The sequence below is a fragment of the Gracilinanus agilis genome, chromosome 1 (genome assembly GCF_016433145.1).
Source record: "Gracilinanus agilis isolate LMUSP501 chromosome 1, AgileGrace, whole genome shotgun sequence".
Lineage (NCBI taxonomy): Eukaryota > Metazoa > Chordata > Mammalia > Didelphimorphia > Didelphidae > Gracilinanus > Gracilinanus agilis.
The window spans coordinates 126,501,485-126,522,805 of NC_058130.1; the positions used below are offsets into that span (position 1 = coordinate 126,501,485).

The 21,321-nt window shown below is 36.4% G+C and overlaps 1 protein-coding gene across 1 annotated transcript in view; it reads left to right on the forward strand.

Moving 5' to 3' along the window:
• Nucleotides 1-1,611: 1,611 nt before the first annotated feature.
• The window catches only part of GLIS3 (GLIS family zinc finger 3), a 407,867-nt gene continuing 388,157 nt past the window's right edge, over nucleotides 1,612-21,321 (forward strand). Inside the window, exons 1-2 of the mRNA XM_044677238.1 lie at nucleotides 1,612-1,929; nucleotides 11,450-12,587. Coding sequence (XP_044533173.1) covers nucleotides 1,691-1,929; nucleotides 11,450-12,587 — 1,377 coding nt within the window. The 5' untranslated portion in view covers nucleotides 1,612-1,690. The remainder of the gene's footprint in view (nucleotides 1,930-11,449; nucleotides 12,588-21,321) is intronic.

A 21,321-nucleotide genomic window follows, 5' to 3' on the forward strand; every position in this document is an offset into this window, starting at 1 on the left:
GAAGTATTTTCTGATAAAGGGCTCTTTTCCCAAATATATGAAGAACTGAATCAAATTTATAAAAGTCAGAACCATTCCCCAATTGATAAATATTTAAAGAATATGAACAGGGAGTTTTCAGAAGAATCAAGCTATGTATAGGAAAAAATATTTTAAATCTATTAATTAGAGAAAGGCAAATTAAAACAATTCTTAAGGACTGTCTCATACCCATCAGAAATGGCAAATACTGGAAGGCATTAGGGAAAATAGATACACTAATGAACCGTTGGTATAGTTGTGAACTGGAGAAAAGTTTGGAACAATGCCCAAAAGGTTATTAAACTGTGTCTACCTTTTGATCTAGCAATACTTATTCTAGGTCTGTACGCTAAAGAGATCAAAGAAAAAAGAAAAGAGCCTATATTATACAAAAATATTTATAGCAACTCTTTTTTTGGAAGGGGGTGGCAAAGATTTGGAAATTGAAAGAATGTCCACTAATTGTGGAATGGCTAAACAATTTGTGGTACATGATTATGATGGAAAACTATGATGTTAAAAGAAATGACAAGAAGGATAGTTTCAGAAAAAACATGGGAAGACTCACATGAACTGATGCAAAATAAAGTAAGCAGAACCAAGAGATCACTGTACATAATAACAGCAATATTGTAGTAATGATCAACCGTGAAAGACTTAGCAAATCTGATCAATATAATGATTCAACACAATTTCAAAGGACTCATTTTGTGTGCATGTATACGTGTGTGTATAAAATTTTTACCTTTTGTCTTAGAATCAATACTATGAATTGGTTCCAGGGCAAAAGAGTGGTAAGGATTAGAAAATGAGGCTTAAGTGATTTTCCCAGGGTCGCATAGCTAGGAAGTGTCTGAGGGCAGATCTGAACTTATGTTTTCCTGACTCCAGGCCCACTGATAACCTTTCTAATACTCCTTTTATAGAGAGGCAGATCTGGAATCAGCTATCAGTTGTGATATGTATTTGCTGGGAGTCTAGAGTAAGTTAATTCACATTTCAAAACCTCACTTTATTTCTCCAGAGAGGAAGGGTATATATAATACTTGTTCCACTCACCTCTCAAGGTCTTTCCCAAGAAAGTATTTGGTAAAACTGTGAAGGGCTTTTAGATATGTAAGCTTATTATAGATAAGGAGCTTGTAAAATACAGTTTTTCCTGGATCAGGCTATGACTTTCACAGAAAGAGCAGCATGTAAGAATATTGTGGATTACAGCAGACTGTATAAACCCTAAAGTCCTTGCTATATAATCATGGTAACTTCATCTCTACTGTCACATAAGTAAATAAATAAAATTTCTCTTTCTTTCTCCAACTTCAAAAAACTTGGAGTTAAGAGGAAGTTTATTTATTTATTTATTTATTTATTTATTTTTAAACCCTTACCTTCCGTCTTGGAGTCAATACTGTATATTGGCTCCAAAGCAGAAGAGTGGTAAGGGTAGGCAATGGGGGTCAAGTGACTTGCCCAGGGTCACACAGCTGGGAAGTGTCTGAGGTCAGATTTGAACATAGGACCTCCTGTCTCTAGGCTTGGCTTTCAATCCACTGAGCTACCCAGCTGCCCCTATTTTTTTTTTTTTATTAAGAGGAAGTTTAAAGGAGAAAGGGTTCAGCATGAATGGGGGGTGGGGAGTGTATGTATTCAACTGTCTTGCATATAGGACATGAAAGCTAATCTGCTTCATTTGTTTTTAGGGGGTCTTGGCTATGGACCTCAGTGCAAGTCCATTGGAAAAGGCAGCTGCAACAATCTAGTGGTCACCAGCAGTCCCATGATGGTTCAACGGCTGGGACCCATATCACCTCCTGCAAGCCAGGTCTCTACAGCATGCAACCAGATCAGTCCTAGCTTACAGAGGGCAATGAATGCAACCAACATGAATATACCTCCTTCAGATACCAGGTCTTGAGTTATTTATTTGTTTTTCTTTCTCTACAGTATAATGATGTTCTCCAGGAGTGTTTTCCCTCCATTTCCCCTACACACAAATATACATGCATGTAGTCATGCTAGTTCAACCACTAAAAGTATAACATGAATATAGAATGCATATTTGGTTCAGAATGGAAGGAAGAGTTTTAAAATGGAGAAGCACACAAGAGCTAAATATTACTAGATCAAAGAAGGATAAGGGACCTCAGAAATCATCTAGTCACACTTAAAGCTGGGTAGGAATCCACATTAAAAATCTATAGCAAGTAATCATCCAGCCTCTACTTCAATAGGGTTAGTGATGGGAATTGTAATATTAGTAGAGCTAAGTAAAGCACAGGGAGGATTTTTAAGGTGCCTAGAAGGCATTACACTGATTTTTAATCTTGTCAAGTCTCTGAAAAAGGATGACAGAAATGTATGAACAATAATGTGATCAATAGAAACCTGAGAAGATCAAAATACAATATAGATTCCTTGCTAATCCATTGTATAAGGTGCCTTAAAATCATATATATATATATATATATATATATATGTGTGTGTGTGTGTGTGTGTGTGTATGTGTGCATATATATACATATGATTGCAAAAATAATATGTAATTAAATAAAATAATACTTTTGCAGATTTATTTGCAACATGCCCTAGCATTAAGCCAAAAACATAAGAAATGTTTAATAAATGTTTATAACTTTGCCATTTATTCATTCATTTCAATAAGAATTTTTCAGCATTTATAATTTTTTTGAGCTCTAGTTTCAAGTATTAAGTGGGAGAAACAAAAGAAAAAAAAGAAAAGGAACTAGTCCCTGCCTTCCAGGAACTTAAAACCTAGCTGAGGAGATAAACTATATGAGTGCAAGGCAGTAATTATAGCTATATCAACATCTCAACGTTTATATAACGTCTCAAAGCTTAAAAAGTGCTTTTCCCACAGCACTCCCTTAGGGCTGAGGTTCAAGTATTAAGATCATTATTTAATATGAGTAAGTGTCCAGTGAATGATACTGGCAATAAGTTCCATTTTTTTTTTCTTTTTCTATTGGGAGATCCTTCAAGCAGGTTGGATAATGGATAATGAAAGGAAGAAGTAGCCATCTTGCTTGGTCAAGTTATTTTAAAGTTTGGAGGCTCAGTGTTAGAATGTGCTGCTCTTTGATAAAATGTGTTTATTTTGATAATTGGAATACATTATTTCTTCTTTCAGGGTCCATCATTTAAAAAAAAGATTTCTTTTTCTTGTTTCTATTCTTTCTGAAGATATTGCATATTTCTTTGTTTCAGGAGTGGCTATGAAATCATAGAATTCTAGGAAGGTTAGGTTTTTTTTAAAGAAAGAGCAAAAAGAAAAAAGGCCATTTAATTTTTTTTTTACAAACTAGAAGCTTGTTTGTTTTTTTTTAAACTTGAGATATTTCATGATAGGAAGCAGCCTGTCATTTTCCCATTGATGGTTATGCCTTGAGGGATTCCTCCAACTTCCTGAGAACTGCATGCAAAATTAGTTGAGCTCATGGGGTATGTGTCATCACGAGCCCTTCATATTCCTGTCCATGCCATGTCCAAGTCTAAGCCTTGAAGGCAGAGTCTTCATAATCAATGGAAGAGCATGGTGGAAGGCATAGAAAATTTATGCCATATAAGTCTAGTAGCACCTTTTCCCTAGATTGGCCAAGGATGGATCATTATCTGCTTGGTTTCAGACACACTTAATTTCTTAGGATGACTTCTGTTTTTGAAAGGAAGCACTTAAAGGTGTGAAAGTGTGTGTGTGTATGTGTGTGTGTGTGTGTGTGTGTGTGTGTGTATGTGTGTGTGTGTGTGTGTGTGTGTGTGTGTGTGTGTGTGTGATACTCTTTATGGGAGAAATCTAGGTTATTTACCCTAAATTAAGAATCTTTTACAGTGAGAACAAAGAAGCCCAAGCTGGGATGGCAGTGGGGGTGGCTCTTAAAGGATGTGAAACTTAATTTTAAGTTATTTTTGGGGTAATAGGCAGACTTATTTGTGCTGCTTAAAATGGATGTACATGTTTCCATCAAGTATCTTGAGGATGGAGAGCTAGTTAGTTCAACTTGAAGGCATTTTGGTTTCTAGGGAGAGGTAGAAGATGGAAGGGAAAAATGTTACCTCCATGTTTTACCCACCAAAGGCTTCCTTGCAAAAATGAATAAAGAATCAAACAAACCAACTAATAAAAATGAGGGGTTTTGATGTGACTGTCTTGTGCAAATCCAAAACTTCTGCTGGTTATACAAAAGTCATTCCTTGTTTTACTCAGTGAGACTGCTTGAGAAGACAAATATCATGTAGGGGATAGGAATAGGTATTTTATTCTACAGAGGGATCTAAAAGTCTTTTAAAGCTATTAATGTTTAAAATGTCACTAAAACTTTGGAGACACCTCACATAGTCTCATAAATATGTTTGTAACTTTTGGCTAAAAATGGCAAATGAAGTATCCCTTATTCCTCAAGTTACCTTATTCACAAAGGTAAATAGTTTTCCCTAACTGAGAAGTCCAAGATGCTGACAGAGCAACTTGCCATCTTCCAGAATTTAAGACAATTATCGCTCAGGCCAAAGAAGAATAAAAATTATTTAGTATTTATATGGAACTTCCCTTCTGAAATTTTACTTCATCTAGTACTAATGTAGATTTTATTATTTTGAGATCCTCTCGATTATGTAAGGTATAATTCTTTTGATACTCATTTTACAAAAGATGATGAACAATGATTGGTAATGCATATTCTTTTTTTCCTTCCTTCTTTCCTTCTTTTCTTCCTTCCTTTCTCTTTCCTCCACTCCCTCCATTTCTCTGTTTTTACCCCTCCTCTCTCTTTCTTTCTTTCTCTTTTCCTTCCTCCTTTTCTTCTTTCTTCCCACTTTTATTTTTTAGCATTTGTTTTTATATTGTGAATTTCAGATTCTCTTCCCCTCCCGTCCTTTCCATACTAATCAAGAAACCAAGCAATTATACACGTGAAGTCATTTTTATTTTTTAACATTCATCTCTTTAATTTTTAATGCATATTTTATAGCATTTAGGTTTGCAAAATTCTTTCCTTTATATAAATCCTATGTACCTGGCTCTACTGGTTAAAAGATATGTGATCCTGAGGGATTCACTCCCCATTTCTAAGCTTTGTTTTCTCATCTATAAAATGAAAATAATGAATTCAATGATTTCTAAGGCTCCTCAAGTCCCAGTTTTCTCATCCATAAAATGAAGGGATTGGATTAGATGAACTCCATGGTCCCTTCTTGTTCTAGAACCCAGGATCCATTCTGAGTAGGACAAATATCATTATTATCACTTTTATGATGAAAGCTCGCTCAAGGTCATACAGCGACTAAATGAAAGTTTTTGGATTTGAGAAATCCTGAGGCTAAAACTAATGCTCATTCTTCTGCCCAGTGGTTCCCAAAATTTTTTGGCCTACTGCCCCCTTTCCAGAAAAAAATATTATTTAGCACCCCCTGTCACATACTATCACTGCCCCCTTACAGTTATTCACTGTCCCCAAATGCACCTATGGCCATCACCAACTCCCTGGATCACTGCAGCACCCACCAGGGGGCGGTGGTGCCCACTTTGGGAATCACTGTTCTACATCATGGTTAAAAATCCTGGCCAAGGTTACATAGCAAGTGACAGAGCCAAGGCAGCAGCTAATAAATGCCAGAAGGGACTGCCATAGTTAACTTTCTTCTTGGCTACCTGAGGAGCAAGACTGCTTCAGTGGAGATTCTGGTTTGCTTGGAGTACATCCAATAGACAGATTATGGAATACCCCATAGATTTATGGGCTTTAGGAAATCTTAGTTTCCTTGTCTGTACAATGTGGGGCCAGGAATTGGAGTGGGTTGGGTTGAAGTATCCCTAAGGATATTTTTTCAGCTCTTCCATATTATGAAACCATTCACTGTAAAGAATTCCAGGCAATTCTAATCTTGGAAGTTACATAGTCCAGGATTCTCTAGTTCCCTGAACCAGGACTCCCAGTGCAGTTAAAGGATAGACCAAACATTCCATAAAAGTTATGAGCAACCAGATTAGACACCCAAAGACTAGCTCCTGGGAGTTCAGAGGATTTGTGGGAAAAGTTTTGGTGAGCCACCTTCTTTGGCATAGCATTTGACTGAGTTCCTCTAGTCACCAAAATTCTCTCCTGTATTAAAGCTCAAACACACACATGTGTCATGCCCTGACAAGTGATTGTTACCTCACCAACCACAATGGCATTTCAACCACAGGCTCTGTGCTTTCCTATCCATTCTATTCTATTTGAACCATATCTGCTTTCCTTTTACGTAGATAGATCTCTAAATTGGCCATCTACCAGAAATAACACCTTTAGGATCAGAGAACAAGTAGAGTATTATCAGCCTATTGAAAGAAATGAAGCCCTGAATACTTCACAACCTCTCCCAGAGTCATTGCTTGGCCAATAAGACTGATGATTGAGTATAGATATATGTAATGTTCCATATAGAAAACTCTGGGTTTCTAAGGGCAAGCATGTTCCATTTTGACTTTTTCACTCATGTTTCTCCAGTACCCTTAGGTTTGGTCCTGGGGGGAAGTCTCTGTGGATTATACAGAGCCATATAAAATATGGTCTCCAATGGAATGTAATTTCTTTAGGAAAGGCGCTCTTTCATTTTTGCCTTTGTATATCTAGTGCCTAGCACAGTGTCTGACATGGAGTATTAATACTTGTCAAGTACATGTCAAATTGATTTAAATCTCATCTTGAAGAGGTTATAATCTGATTTAACTAGACCAAACAGAGGATCCTAGCAATCAAAGCTGAAGGACATTAGAGATTATCTGGTCCAAAGGCCTCATTTTCCAGTTGAACAAATTGAAGTTCTAGGTCAGCAACTAACTTGCCCAAGTCCACATAAAGTGGCAAGTTGCATATGCAAGTGATAAATGAAGTGAAATTTTTAAAGGGTCCATGAAAGATAACCCTAATTGGAAGAGTGGCTGGACTTAAAATCAAGAGGTTTGGGTGTATATTCTGGGTCTAGCACAAACTACCTGTGGAGACTCAGGCTATTCACATCAGCTTTAGCAATTCAATTTATAAAATGTGGATTATCATACCTCTACTATCCACCTCACAAAGTCGTTCTAAGAGAAGTGCTTGAAAAACCTATAATAGTATATAAATAAACAGGAGCTATTTTTATTTAAGCTAAAAAAATGACAGAGACCATAAATATCATGGGAATTCATGTGAACTGAATCCCTGAAGGCTTCTGCAGTTGGAATAGCCTTCACAAAGGAGTGAATCTAGAAAAATCATAGGGTTCTAGGTCTTGGAGCTAGAATGAACATTAAAGATGATCAAGCCTAGAACTTATTTATGACAAAGATTTAGATAGACAGAGAAGGGAAAAAGAAGTCCAATCTGGCCATTATAATAAGTGTCATTTTTACTAGCCATTAGAAACATAGAGAATACACAGTTTTTGTTGCTGCAAGAAGAATATAGTCACTTTAACCTTGGTGAAAATGTATTACAAAAATAGAAAACTGATCAGTAACCAACCATTTATTAACTGCCTACCATGTTCCAGGCACTATGCTAAAGAAAGTTTTTTTTTAAAGTCAGTTTGCTCTCATAGCATGTAGAATCTGTGGATGATCAAGTATACTAGAAAAGTAATAAGAAAGAGGAAAGGAACAGATATTTATTAAATACTCCCTATGTGCCAGGCACTATGCTAAGTTATTTATAAGGAGTTCACCTCTGTGTGACAACATGGTGTAGTAGACAGAGTGCTGGACTCCAGAAATTAGGAGACAATTCAAATCCAGCCTCTGAAACTAGTTGTGAAATGGGTATAATATATGCAATATCTATCTCCTAGGGCTTTGTGAGGAAAGCAATTTGTTAGTCTCACAGCATTATAGAAATGTGAGTTATTATTATATAATCAGGGTTAGTCCTAGTCATAAGTTGGGCATCATTTGATGGGGACAAAATAAATTCTTCAGCTTTGGAGAGAATGAACCATATAGCCACTGAGAACTCTTCCTGACCTCAAACCTAGAATAACTTTAGGTTTCTAATAAGCAAAGCAAATGAAGAGGAATAAAATTCTTTTAAAATGTACTTCTTACTTTAAAAAAAAGAAACATGCCTATATTACTGAATTTAGGATGTATATCCCCCATCTAATAAGGATCACTGGGCGGTGTCATTATAACCCTGATTCTATATTTTCTAAAGGACTTCCGAGCTATTGATTAGGAATCAGGACCTATCACTACTTACTTAAGGTGGCATTGACAGAGTTCAGTGAACCAAAGATACTACTGCTCCATTGCATGGCTTGGGAGGAGCCTGGGAGACCAGTGGCACCCAGAAAAACTCTAACGATAAGATTAAGGGACTTATCCAGAATGCATGGCGGGAATCACAAGGATGATCAATTCACAGAAATATGGAAAATGATTGAATTGGGCATCAAAATTCAGTCCAATTATACTTGTACAAGACCTTCACTCCCTCTTTGGGTGTGATCTGATTGAATTTCAGAAATATGAGGGTGTGTATGAACAAGCCAAATTATGTCAAGGTCAGTTAGTTGCACTCTCACCATTAACGTCATTGGCAAACATTACTTCATTCTCTGGGAAAAGCTCATTGATCCCTGTTTGATCACCTTATGTGCAGAATCTGGAAACTGACATGTTTTCCTTATACATGCCTTAATGTTTGCATCCATAAAATGGTGACCCATGGATCGACTTTGTAGGGAAAAAAAGAGAGAAAGGGGAACCTTGGATGATACTTTCTGCTCCTTATCCCATTTCTTTTGTAATAGTTTGCTCTTTTCTAGCAGAAAGAATGACGGTCTTTGGTCTGAGAAGCCTCATGAGGATTTAGACAACTTTGAATTAAGACTAATTTTTTAAGGTTGAATACAAATCAGTAAAGATGCCCACATGTCCACATACATCTCAATAGGATGCTAGTACAAGTATAGATGAATACAACCCGGTGTTCTAGACCATCAAGTGTGGATATAGTGGGGGTAAAAAGAGGCATATAAATTCTTATGTTATGATAACCTTGCCATTCCCAACACATTTGTTTCTGTAATTACTTTTGCACACATGTGTAGGAAACAGCTTAATCATAGAACAGAATGAAATTTTTAAGTAGCTAAAGCAAGAACAAAAACCATTTGTGTTAGACTCGTAAATGTCAGAGCTAAGAGGGACTATGGCGATCATCAACCCAAGTTTAGCAAGTTATTCCAAGATATAAGGTCCAAAAACATCATAAAAGATGGAATTGGGTTGGATTTTTTTCTCTCATCCTAAATTATGAGAAGTCAAATTCTTTCTAGGATGAGACTTTTCAAAGTTAATACTAGTAATGATAATAAAATGACACATTTATAAAGCACTTTAAGGTTTGAAAAGTGTTTTATAAATGTCATTTAATCCATTCACTAACTCCTTTAAAGTAGGTAGTAAATGTATTTTTATTCCCATTTGATAGCCATGATGGGCAAACTACTGCCCGTGGGCCAGATGCAGCCTTCTGAAATGTTCTATCTGGCTGCGTGACATTATTCCTAATCTGACTCATACAATGAGTAGGATACAATACAATGAAACTTCGAAAGAATTGCATTAGAAATAGACTGACAGATGAGCATTTCCTTTCCTTTGGCCCTCTCTTTAAAAAGTTTGCTCATCACTGGATTAGGGGATTTGGATTCACAGAAGTCAAGTGACTTTCTAAAGGCACTAAGTGAGCACATTAATTAATTAAGTGACCGAGACAAGATTTGCAATCAAGTTTGCTTCTCATTCCAATGCCATGCTACATTCCAAAGGTATGAGATGGATCTTATTCACAATTGGCTATAGTACTACCAGTTTCTAAAATTGTCATTTTTACTTTTGATGTTTCTTTGATGTCTTAAGAAATGACAGATAAAAATTTCTGGGAGTCATGAAGCGACATTAAGTCTTCTATGCAAGTTATTCACATATCTATGATTTGACTTCTAAGGAGTAGTGCCTTTGAATCTATCCATCCATTCAATAGCTACTTATTAAGCACCTTTTATGTACAAATCACTGTTGTTGAACAGTGGACCAAATAGAAAAATAATTTAGGTATAGCTACTACCCTCCTGGATTTTATAATTCAAATATGAAGATACCTATTGCACTCATTACTTTTATTATTGATGGCAATATGTATTTACTTCCTAGTTGACTCCTCCCTACTTTCTACCTTATCACCTAAAACTCAAATTCCTCAATCCTTCATTTTAGCTCAATTGATTTACACATTGAACCTTGAACCCTCCTTGTTCATACAATGAATGAATATCAGTGTTTGAGGGGACCTTACATGTCAAGTCTCTCCTGTTAGCTTAGTGAAAATTCCTTTTCCAACATGCTTGGTTAACCATCTCATGTTTGAACACCTCTAATGATGGGAAACCAAATATTTCATAGAGCAACCAACCCATTCCATTTTTTGAATAGCCTTTCCCTTATCAGTAAATAGCCTTTCCCTCATAAGTGAATTCTTCTTCCCTATAATTTCTACCTATTAATTCTTTTGTTTTCCTATTTCATTGCGATGGGTCTTGGAATCCAATATGTCAAAATTTTTCTTCTCTCCATCCAAGTAGTACTCCTCCTTCAGTCCTACAACTTAAATCTCATTTCCTCAATAAAACCTTCCCTGATTATTCCTATCTAAACTGACATCTATCTCCATATCCAGAATTCCTAAAACGATTGTCTTACAATTTGACAGTTATTATGTCACCTTCTAGACATTTCTTACTTACATGATTGTCTTGAAATATTAAAATTCCTCGTTTTAAAAGCGATAAAAGGAGGATAACCAAGCAAGGAAGAAAGTAACTTTTCACATGCTAATGTCTTGTTTTCTCAATTATACAATAAACAATAAGCTCCAGGAGGGAGTCTTTTTTCTTTTTTTATGTGGGTGGAGGGATGATGGTGGTATTCTCCATAACAGATAGTAAAACAGTTAATGCATCGTTGGTACTGGTTGGCTTGAGTTAGTATGTAAGGTATGAATGAAAAAATTGTTCATAATTCTCAAGAGTAATCTCTTATAAAATATCATTTTTCTTTTTGTTTCTTTTCCTTTTTCCTCCTATCCTGAATGCTGAAAAACTCAAAAACAATCTAAGATCTACTTATTAATCAATTCTGAGCTTCAAAATTTTTTATAACAACAGACTTTTATCATCCTTGTGAGCACCAACCTTTATATTTCTTCACAATAAATGTCAGTGATGTAGAAGAAAAGGGATTAGGTTTAATTATAGCCCTGAACTGGGGCTATTAATTTCAGTACATGATAAAGAGAAAGATATAGATGCTTATCGATATTCTTTTAATTCTTTGGAAATCAAGAATCTGCTAAAACATTTGTCTTTTTTTTTCTCTTGGCCATTCTAGGTCCCTCATGTCACGGGAGTCTTTGGCATCCACGACTTTGAGTCTATCAGAAAGTCAGTCAGCGTTGAGTGTGAAGCAAGAATGGTCCCATGGCTACAGGGCTCTTCCTTCTCTTCATTCCAATTCAGGCTCTCAGAATGGCAGTGATCTAGGAGACTTACTTAGCATCCCACCTGGGACATCCATGTCCAACAATAGTGTCTCCAATTCATTACCATCTTATCTCTTTGGCATGGAAAACAGCCACTCTCCTTATCCTAGCCCCAGACACTCTTCAACCAGGTCTCACTCAGCTCGTTCTAAGAAGAGAGCCCTTTCCCTTTCCCCTTTGTCTGATGGCATTGGCATTGACTTCAACACAATCATCCGGACTTCCCCAACATCCTTAGTTGCCTATATTAATGGTTCCCGGGCATCACCTGCCAATATCTCCCCACAACCAGAGGTCTATGGGCATTTTCTAGGAGTTAGGGGTAGCTGTATTCCCCAGTCATGCTCTATCCCAAGCACTCAACGAAGTCTTCTGGTGACTAGTGGCAGCCTTACCATCCCTGCTTACAATGAGAATGGGGTGGTAGAATACCAGCGCATGCAGCAGCTGGAGCAGAGCAGCTTGCAGTCAGCAATTATGAACAACATGGTGGTACAGCAGGGCCTGCCTGTTTCAGAGGGCCAGCCAGCTGGTTTATTAAAAAGTGAACGCTTGGATGACTTCCCAGGTGGTGCCATTGATATTCCTCCTCCCCCTCCACCTCCTCCTTTGCCAGCACCACCACCACCACAAGGGCCCCCACCACCTTACCATGCCCATCCGCACCTTCACCAGCCTGAGCTCATTCACCATCCCCACCCACTTCCTTTGCCCCCTTCTGCCCAAGGTCCCCAGCAGGAAGAGGATGGTGAATTAGATGATTTTAATGGAAAACACTGCTGTCGCTGGATTGACTGCAGTGCCACATATGATCAGCAAGAGGAGCTTGTACGGCACATAGAGAAAGTTCACATAGACCAGAGGAAAGGAGAGGACTTTACATGTTTTTGGGCTGGTTGCCCTAGAAGATACAAGCCATTCAATGCCCGATACAAACTGCTGATCCACATGAGAGTCCACTCAGGAGAGAAGCCGAACAAGTGTACGGTGAGTCTTTTTAAAAATAATTTTTTACCCTATTATATGTAAAATGTTTTAACATTCATTTTTTTAGGTTTTGGGTTCCAAATTCTCTCCCTTCTTATTACCCTCCCTCCCTTCCTGCCTTCCTCTCTTCCTGAGATGACAAACAATCTGATATAGATTTTCCATGTGTAATCGTATAAAACACTTTTCCATATTAATCATTTTGTAGAAGAGTTCTCAAATAAAAAAATAAAGAGAATGAAATATAATATGTTTGGATCTGCATTCATACTCCATCAATTCTTTCTTAGAAGACAGATGACATTTTTCATCATGAGTCTCTAGGACTGTATTGCTAAGAATAACTAGGCTATTTACAGTTGTTCATCAAGAAGCACTGCTGTCATTGTATGCAATATTATGCTTCTGCTTTTTTTCACTTTGCATCAGATTATGTAAGTCTTTTCAGATTTTTCTAAAATCATCCTGCTTGTCATTTCTTATAGCACAATAGTAATTCATAACTAGAATATGTCACAGTTTGTTCAGCCATTCCCTAATTAGTGGACAACCTCTCAATTTCCAATTTTTGGTTCCCACAAAAGAGCTGCAATAAATATTTTTGTACAAAGGTCCTTTTCCTTTTTTCTTTTTATCTCTTTGAGATATGGACCTAGAAATGGTATTGATGTATTAAATGGTATACAGTTTTAGAGTTCTTTGAACAAAGTTCCAAATTGTTCTTCATAATAATGGTTGGATCAGATTGCAACTCTACCAACCATGGATTAGTGTCCCAATTTCACCATATCCCCTCCGTCATTTATAAATTTTTTCCTGTCATATTATCCAATTTGGTAGATGTGAGGTGGTACCTCAGAGTTGTTTAATTTGCATTTCTCTAATCAAGAGTGATTTAGAGTATTTTTTCACATGACTATAGATAGCTTAGATTTCTTCATCTAAAAACTGCCTATTTATATCTTTTGACAATTTATCAATCAGAGAATGATTTTTCTTTTTATATATTTGACTTAGTTCTCTATTTGAGAAATTAGTTCTTTATCAAAGATACTTGCTGGAAAAAAAGTTTTCTCAGATTTCTGCTCCTAAATTGTAGACTATTCTCTGCTCCTTTAATTTGATTATGCAATTACTCTTTATATTTAGATCATGTACCCATCTTTCTTTATCTTGTCATTCATTCCTTTGTTATATTTTCTATTCCGCAATCAATAACTTTTACTTCTGCCTTTAAAAATACTTTCTCCTTAGAATCAATATGACTCTAAGACAGAAGAGTAATAAGGGTGAGACAATGGAAGTTACTTTCTGCTTAGAATCAATATGACTCTAAAACAGAAGAGTAATAAGGGTGAGACAATGGAAGTTAAATTACTTGCCCAGGATCACACAGCTGGAAAGTGTCAGAGGCCAGATTACAACCAAAGACATTTTGTCTCCAGCCCTTACTTTCTATCCCCCGACCTACCTAGCTGCCCCACATTCATGCCTTTTAAAAAAATCATTTTCCAATATACTTTTTTAGGTGAAGCCTGCTTTCTAAGAGACAAAAAATGTAGGGAAACTCTTTCAGAAGGTTAATAAATTTAATGTATTTATGTCATTTTCCATGATATTCACCACATTTTTGTTCAGAAAATTTATATATATATTCCTCTTTCCTTTGGAAACCAGATTGATTCTTGTAATTTCTCTGAATTCAATAGCAATCCAATATTATTTTCATCTACATTATTTTAGTCACTTTGTATGTTATTTGATTGGTTTCACTTTCTTCACTCTGAATCAGTTCATAAAAGTCTTTCTGTGCTTTTCTAAATTCCTTATATTATTTCTTATGGAACAATAATATCCTATTATCACAATATGTTCTGTTTTGTTCATCAATTCCTCAGTTGGTGAGTACTTATTTTGTTTCTAGAGATTTGGTTTTTTTGGCTACCATACAGATTTCTGCTACCAATATTTTGATATATGAGGTACCAAAATTTATTTTTGTCATTGGTGTTCAGAGGCTAATTTATTAATGCATACACATTCATATATGGACTGCACACATACACAAAAATATTTTGATGGCACCACCTGATAACTACATATGTTTGTGTGTATATGTATGTATGTGTATGTATTATAAGCATTGTTATTTAGATATAGGTAGATACTTCCCAGGTGGTATCACACACACACATACATTCAATGGGATATCAAAGCTTAGTTTCGTAGAAGGTCCAAAATATAATTTTCCTAATCAGAGCTTGATTGGTTATGGCTAGATCATCTTCACATATGCATGTTAGATGAAAAGTAAAGATGACCATTTAAGAAACTAAGAGATGAGGAGAGCAGTATCTAATTATTGTATAAAATATTTCCTTATCATTCTTAAGATGTCAATGCTTAGCCACGTAACAAATCTTCTTTAATTTGTGGAGGCTTACTGGATCCGTTGTTATTTTGATACTAACCTAATAAAGTGAGTGCACTATGGTTATGGGGAAACACTTCACTGTCCTTTCTCCAAACAAATTGGTCTATTAGATAGGGTTTTTCACCTATTTATGGATATGCATGATCTGAGTTTACATATATATATATATATATATNCACACATACATTCAATGGGATATCAAAGCTTAGTTTCGTAGAAGGTCCAAAATATAATTTTCCTAATCAGAGCTTGATTGGTTATGGCTAGATCATCTTCACATATGCATGTTAGATGAAAAGTAAAGATGACCATTTAAGAAACTAAGAGATGAGGAGAGCAGTATCTAATTATTATATAAAATATTTCCTTATCCTTCTTAAGATGTCAATGCTTAGCCAAGTAACAAATCTTCTTTAATTTGTGGAGGCTTCCTGGATCCGTTGTTATTTTGATACTAACCTAATAAAGTGAGTGCACTATGGTTATGGGGAAACACTTCACTGTCCTTTCTCCAAACAAATTGGTCGATTAGATAGGGTTTTTCACCTATTTATGGATATGCATGATCTGAGTTTATATATATATATATACATATATATACACAAAATATCAGCAACCAAAGTTTAGACTTTTTCTAAGCTTTTCCCCTCCTATTCCTCACAGGAAGTAAAAAATAACTGGGGTTGGGGTGGGAGTAAGTTTTCTGTTTGGAAAAGAAGTCATTATTTAGCTTTGCTAGGAAAAATTATGCTTCATATGCCCAAATAGGCTCTCATGCCATTTTTTCAGGTGGGTAGATGAGTTATAATGACTTATATATAGTTAAAATGTGCAGGACTTAAAGTGAGCAGGCTTGTACAGGCAAAAGCCTCATTTTATAGTAAGGGCATTTGAGGAAGAAGTGTAAGAAGAAGCTGAGAAAGATACACTCCCTTAGTGTTGGAGGAAGAACAATTTGGATGCCGAATTTTTTCCTCTCTTTCTTTCACATTGTTAGCCCTAAAAATATATCTTCTTTGAGTCTAAATAGCTATTTTAAAATAACACCTAGCAGATATTCTGAGAATATATAAAGAACAGAGAAACAACATGATATAAGGGGGAAAGGACTGGAAGTATATCCAGAGATATTTGTGGTTCAGTTGTATTCAATTCTTTGTGACTGTAAGTTTGTTGTGGAGGTAAAGATATGGGAGTAGTTTACCATTTCCTTCACCAGTGGATTAAGGCAAACAAGGTTAAAGGACTTGCCTGGGGTCATACAGCTATTAAGTGTCTGAGGCCACATTTGAACCCAGGTCTTCCTGATTTTCTGAGCCACTTAGCTGACAGAGGACCTAGGCTCAAATTCCCCTCTCTTGCTTGGGTAAATAATTTCACCTCCTTGGGCTTCAGTTTCCTTATTTAGAAATTGAGGCATTTGGATTCTGAGATTCCTTCTAGATCTAAATCTATGATTTTATATAGTGAAAAAAGCTGTCTGAAATAGTAATCTAAAATTGGTGGATACCTGTTTTATTTTCTCATTACATTAATCAAAGACATCCCAATTATGATAGCCTTGACAATCACAGGAAGGATTTGCACTGCCTGAGAGAGCTTATTTGAACAGTTATTAGTCGTGTGGATGGAAAGAAATTTCTCTAGAGTTAAAAAAGTGGGAATTCCAGGAATTCCCTGTACACCGACAATACCATAGGTTGTTACATGTCTGAAACATAAATCTCTTGGAAAAGGCGCTGACTTGAACTATGATTCTGCCCTCCCACCCTCCTCTCCCTTCTGTGGCAGGTCCTGATAATAAAGAATCTCTACCATATGCTTATGTCTGATTGTCAACATGATATGCTGAGTTGTACTTAATTAATGTTACGAGCAAACAAAACAGGTGTCAAATGATTTCAGGTTATTATTACAGGCAGCTTTTTAAAAATTTATTATAGTTATTTTTAAAACAATCTTTAAAATATTCTTTGGATGAAAAAAAGATTAAATTGTATTTGTGTGTGACATTATGTTGTTATTCTTTTTTTTTTTTTAAATCCTTGTACTTCGGTGTATTGTCTCATAGGTGGAAGAGTGGTAAGGGTGGGCAATGGGGGTCAAGTGACTTGCCCAGGGTCACACAGCTGGGAAGTGGCTGAGGCCGGGTTTGAACCTAGGACTTCCTGTCTCTAGGCCTGGCTCTCACTCCACTGAGCTACCCAGCTGCCCCCTATGTTGTTATTCTTAAAGTGAAATATGAAACTGATACATTGGGAGAGTGCTGGCTTATAGCAATCAGACGAATCAAACCATTCCAGCTATCTAAACCCTACTCTGTTGCTGGTATGCAACATTACATGTATTGGAGGAGGAAAGACAACTGTTGGCAATAACATTTACTGTTCAGAGCATGCTGGTGGGTTGCAGCTGTATTCTAGTCAGGAAAAACCTTCAGACTTCAAAGGAAATCAGTCCAACCTTTGGTTCTGACCAACCTTGGGTGAAAATAGTTTATTGGACTTGGCTTGGCTGAACTAAGCAAATAAGTCATGGATTTGGAAAAAAAATTACACTGCAAAATGAATTCTCTAGAAGATTTTCTCCAAATTTCTATTATTTAGTAGCTTTCTTAGTCATTGTTTGCAAGGGTTTGCAGATGCACACATCTTTCTTGGCATAAGATCAAGTATTGTCAAACTCCAAAATCCCAATAAAAATATAAAATACTTCAGTGAAAGAGAAAGCCAAAAGGTGAATGTTTGCAGGCTGATCTTAAGTTTTTTCACTGTTTCAGTTAGAATGAGCATCAGGGTTGCATTTCTGCCTTCTACCCTACCCCTATCCATTGCCACTTTTTCTTCTTAGGCAGATTATAACATGGAAGTCAGTTTTATTTTCTTGTCATATTTAGTAGAATCACTGTGCAGCCTGTTAAAACCTAGAAGCCCAATTCATTGACTGATTTTTATTTCCTATCTTGGAAATACTTTTTACAGCCTCCCTGTCTTATATTAGCACTTGGTGCTTGCTCTGACGCCATTCTATTCTACTCTTTAGTCATTGTAGAATATTATATAACATTAATATTTGCATGGAGGGGTCATGTCTTTTGCTATATTGAAGGCCCCATGAGGGCAGAGCCATGACTTAATGATATCACTACCAATAGGTAGTGCTTTGTACATCAGAGGAATGAATGTATAAACCAATACCACATCAATATTTACTTTGGAATGTTTTTTAAAAGTTGTATTTCTAGTTTCTTGTTTTAGGACTCTTTTTTTTTGGTAAGCAATGCATTCTATCCATTAACCATATGAATGAGTCACAGTCACCATGTCTTCTCAAAATCAGGCCTTATGTTGCTGGACAACTGCTGATTGTTTTTTGGAAATACTGTCAACTTCAAGCAAGATTATTGTGTAATAAAGAAATATTCTCAACTGATGATGGGAGAAGAGCTATCTACCATTGCAAACGTGTATATGTACCCAAGAAAACATTCATTTGCCTATTGCAAAGAATATATTTCTCATTCTATGAACATTAGACTTTTCAAGCTAGCTCCAAATAATTGCTAAGATGGCAGTATTCTAGCTCTCTTCACTTGAAAAAATCTGGTGGCAGTAGAGTTGGAGCTTCAGAGTTAGTGCCAAGTAAAATGACCACATTTCTCTTTTGGAAGCATGAAATGATCTTTTGGTTTCTGTGGCTGCATCACATGGGGTCAGTGTAAGGAACGTGCTATTTTAAAACAGTTTGTATTTTTTTCTCCATGATTGTTTAACTGTGATTAATTTAGTGTGTACAATTTTTGGAGCTAGTCATCATTTTCACTCACTTAGCTTATTGACCCAAGCAGATATGATGGCCCAATTGTGCCTAATCACCATGACTACAGGCAACACTGGGAGATTCTGAAAGGCACAGTGAAAAGAAGAGAGTATGTGAAAGGTCCGCCCACTGACAGCATGCTTGCTGTAAGAGGCTACTGCCAGTGAGGGTAGTGCCAAGTTCATTTTGGGGGCATAAAACAATTCTATTGAACAAGCATTATTAAAGCATTTAGTCCGTGCAAGCAACTGTTTAGGCAGTGGGTGGACAAGGATGAAAAGTGACACGGTCCCTCTCCTTAAGTTTATAATCCAGTAGGGGGATAAGATATACTTAACTGTTATTCGAATGAAAATGTGATAGGTAGTGGTCAGAGATTAGTGTGGGATGAGGGATTTAGAGAAGGAGAGATCACTTCTAGCCAGGATGTATGGAAAAGGGCATGGGTTAAGACGTAGTTAGGAATCAGAAAAGATTTCAATAATCAAATCATAGGGCTAGTTAGGAGGCGTGAAAATTAGGGCAGAACAGGTTAAAGCTGTAAAGAGAGCAATACAGTAGGTCAGAAAATACTCTGGGGAAAGAGTGGAACAGTGCTTCCATGAATAACAATTTGTCTCTCATAGTCTGAATCTGAAATAGTATATTTTCTTTCCCTCTGTCTCTCTGTCATCTGTATCTTTCTTTGTATCTCTTATCACTTTTTCTCTCTGAATCTCTCTGAGTCTTGTCTCTGTCTATCTTTATGTCTCTAACTCTTTTCTCTTATCTTTGTCTCTGTGTCTCTCCTGGGTACAAGTATGGAAATTATTATTTAAAAGACATGAGTTCTTTAGAATCTGTACATTGTTATGGGGTTCAAGAGAAGAGATAATTCCATGTGATTGGGTTGGATTTGGGGGACAGAGAAGGAAGAGATACCTGAATTGAACCTTGCAGGAAGAATGAATGAAAATCTTGTATTGTGTGCTTACTGTGTACCAAACACTCTGCTAAACCAGAGGATAAAACCAAAACCAAAACCAAAGATAGTTCCTGTCCCATTGGACCTTATTTTCCAAAAGAGGAGTGGCGGCCAGGAAGAGTACTGTATTTTTGTTTGGAAAGTTAACCTGGAGGGTGAAATGTAGTCATTAGATTGCCTTTGCAGCATTGACTTGATTGTTCCAGAAGTGGAAAGGAGGCTTTTCTCAGGATCGTCTTCCTAATTTACTCCGACTTCTATAAAAAGATGGGATTCGACTATATGTCTTTTAATATGCTTATGTCCCTAATTCCCATGGTACTGGATCAGCTCCTAAAAGGCAATAGGAGTGAGAACCCCTGTACTGTAAAGATTGTATTGATTTCTCCTAATCATTTCCACCTGCATATGCAGAGACTGTCTTTTTATTAATATTTATGCTTCCATTAAACCTAGAAGAATACTTATCTCTACTTATCTATATATGGGAAGATAGATATGCTTATATGTATATATGTACATGTATATACTTTTGTCTATCAGGTTGAACAATATCAGCTTGTGGAATTATTGTTTTAATAGAATTCTTAATAAATTATATTGGCATTTACTAATTTTCTGAGTAGAAAAGGAGTAGATTAGCAAGGATGATAGGATACATCATCATCATCATATTATGTATGTGTGTATATATAATTGTAGAGTGCTTTAAGGTTTACAAAGTGCCTTTTCTCACAACAATCCTGTGAAGTTTGCCATGCAAACATTATTATCCCCATTTTACAGATGAGGAAATTGAACTTCAGAGAGATTAGTTCCTGGCTGTAAAGTGTTGCCAAGACCTGGAGAAATTGATGACCTACCATTGTGCACAATAAAAAGCAATTATGCCAGAAGTTTAGGGCGTGGAAACAAGGGACCTAAGAGATTGTGGGTTGCCACTTACAAGTTGCTTATTTTTCCTGGATGAATCCTGCCCAATCACAAAAGAGACTTTTCCAAAACTTTCACCCACCCATGGATTTTCATAAAAATGTCACTAACCAAAAGACAGCTTTGAATTTTGTATGAATTGACTCATTTCTCCACAGGCATTTCGCTTGGCAAAACCTAGAATATTTGCTTTGGCCTGAATATTGGGCAATTCACTTTTAAGTATATCTCTGTAACATTCAAATGTGAATACAAGAAAAGAAATTCAGAGCTTAGGCTATTACTCTTTTTGTTGACTACTTCCAGAATCTCTAAGCCAACACCATCCAGCCAGGATATTTCTGGTGGAGAACTAATTCATTATGAACCTCAGGAAAGGGCAAAAGGTGCAGATAACTTTTTTTGTGTTAATAGGCTAAGATTTGGCACTTATGATTATAGACTTACAGAATCTAAGAAATCTTTGGGGATCATTTAGAGTACACACTCACCCAACAGACAAAGAAAATGAGGCCTGGAGTGGATAGTAATAAGATCTAACATTTATATAGAACTTGCTATTTGCTAAACACTCTACCATTTTT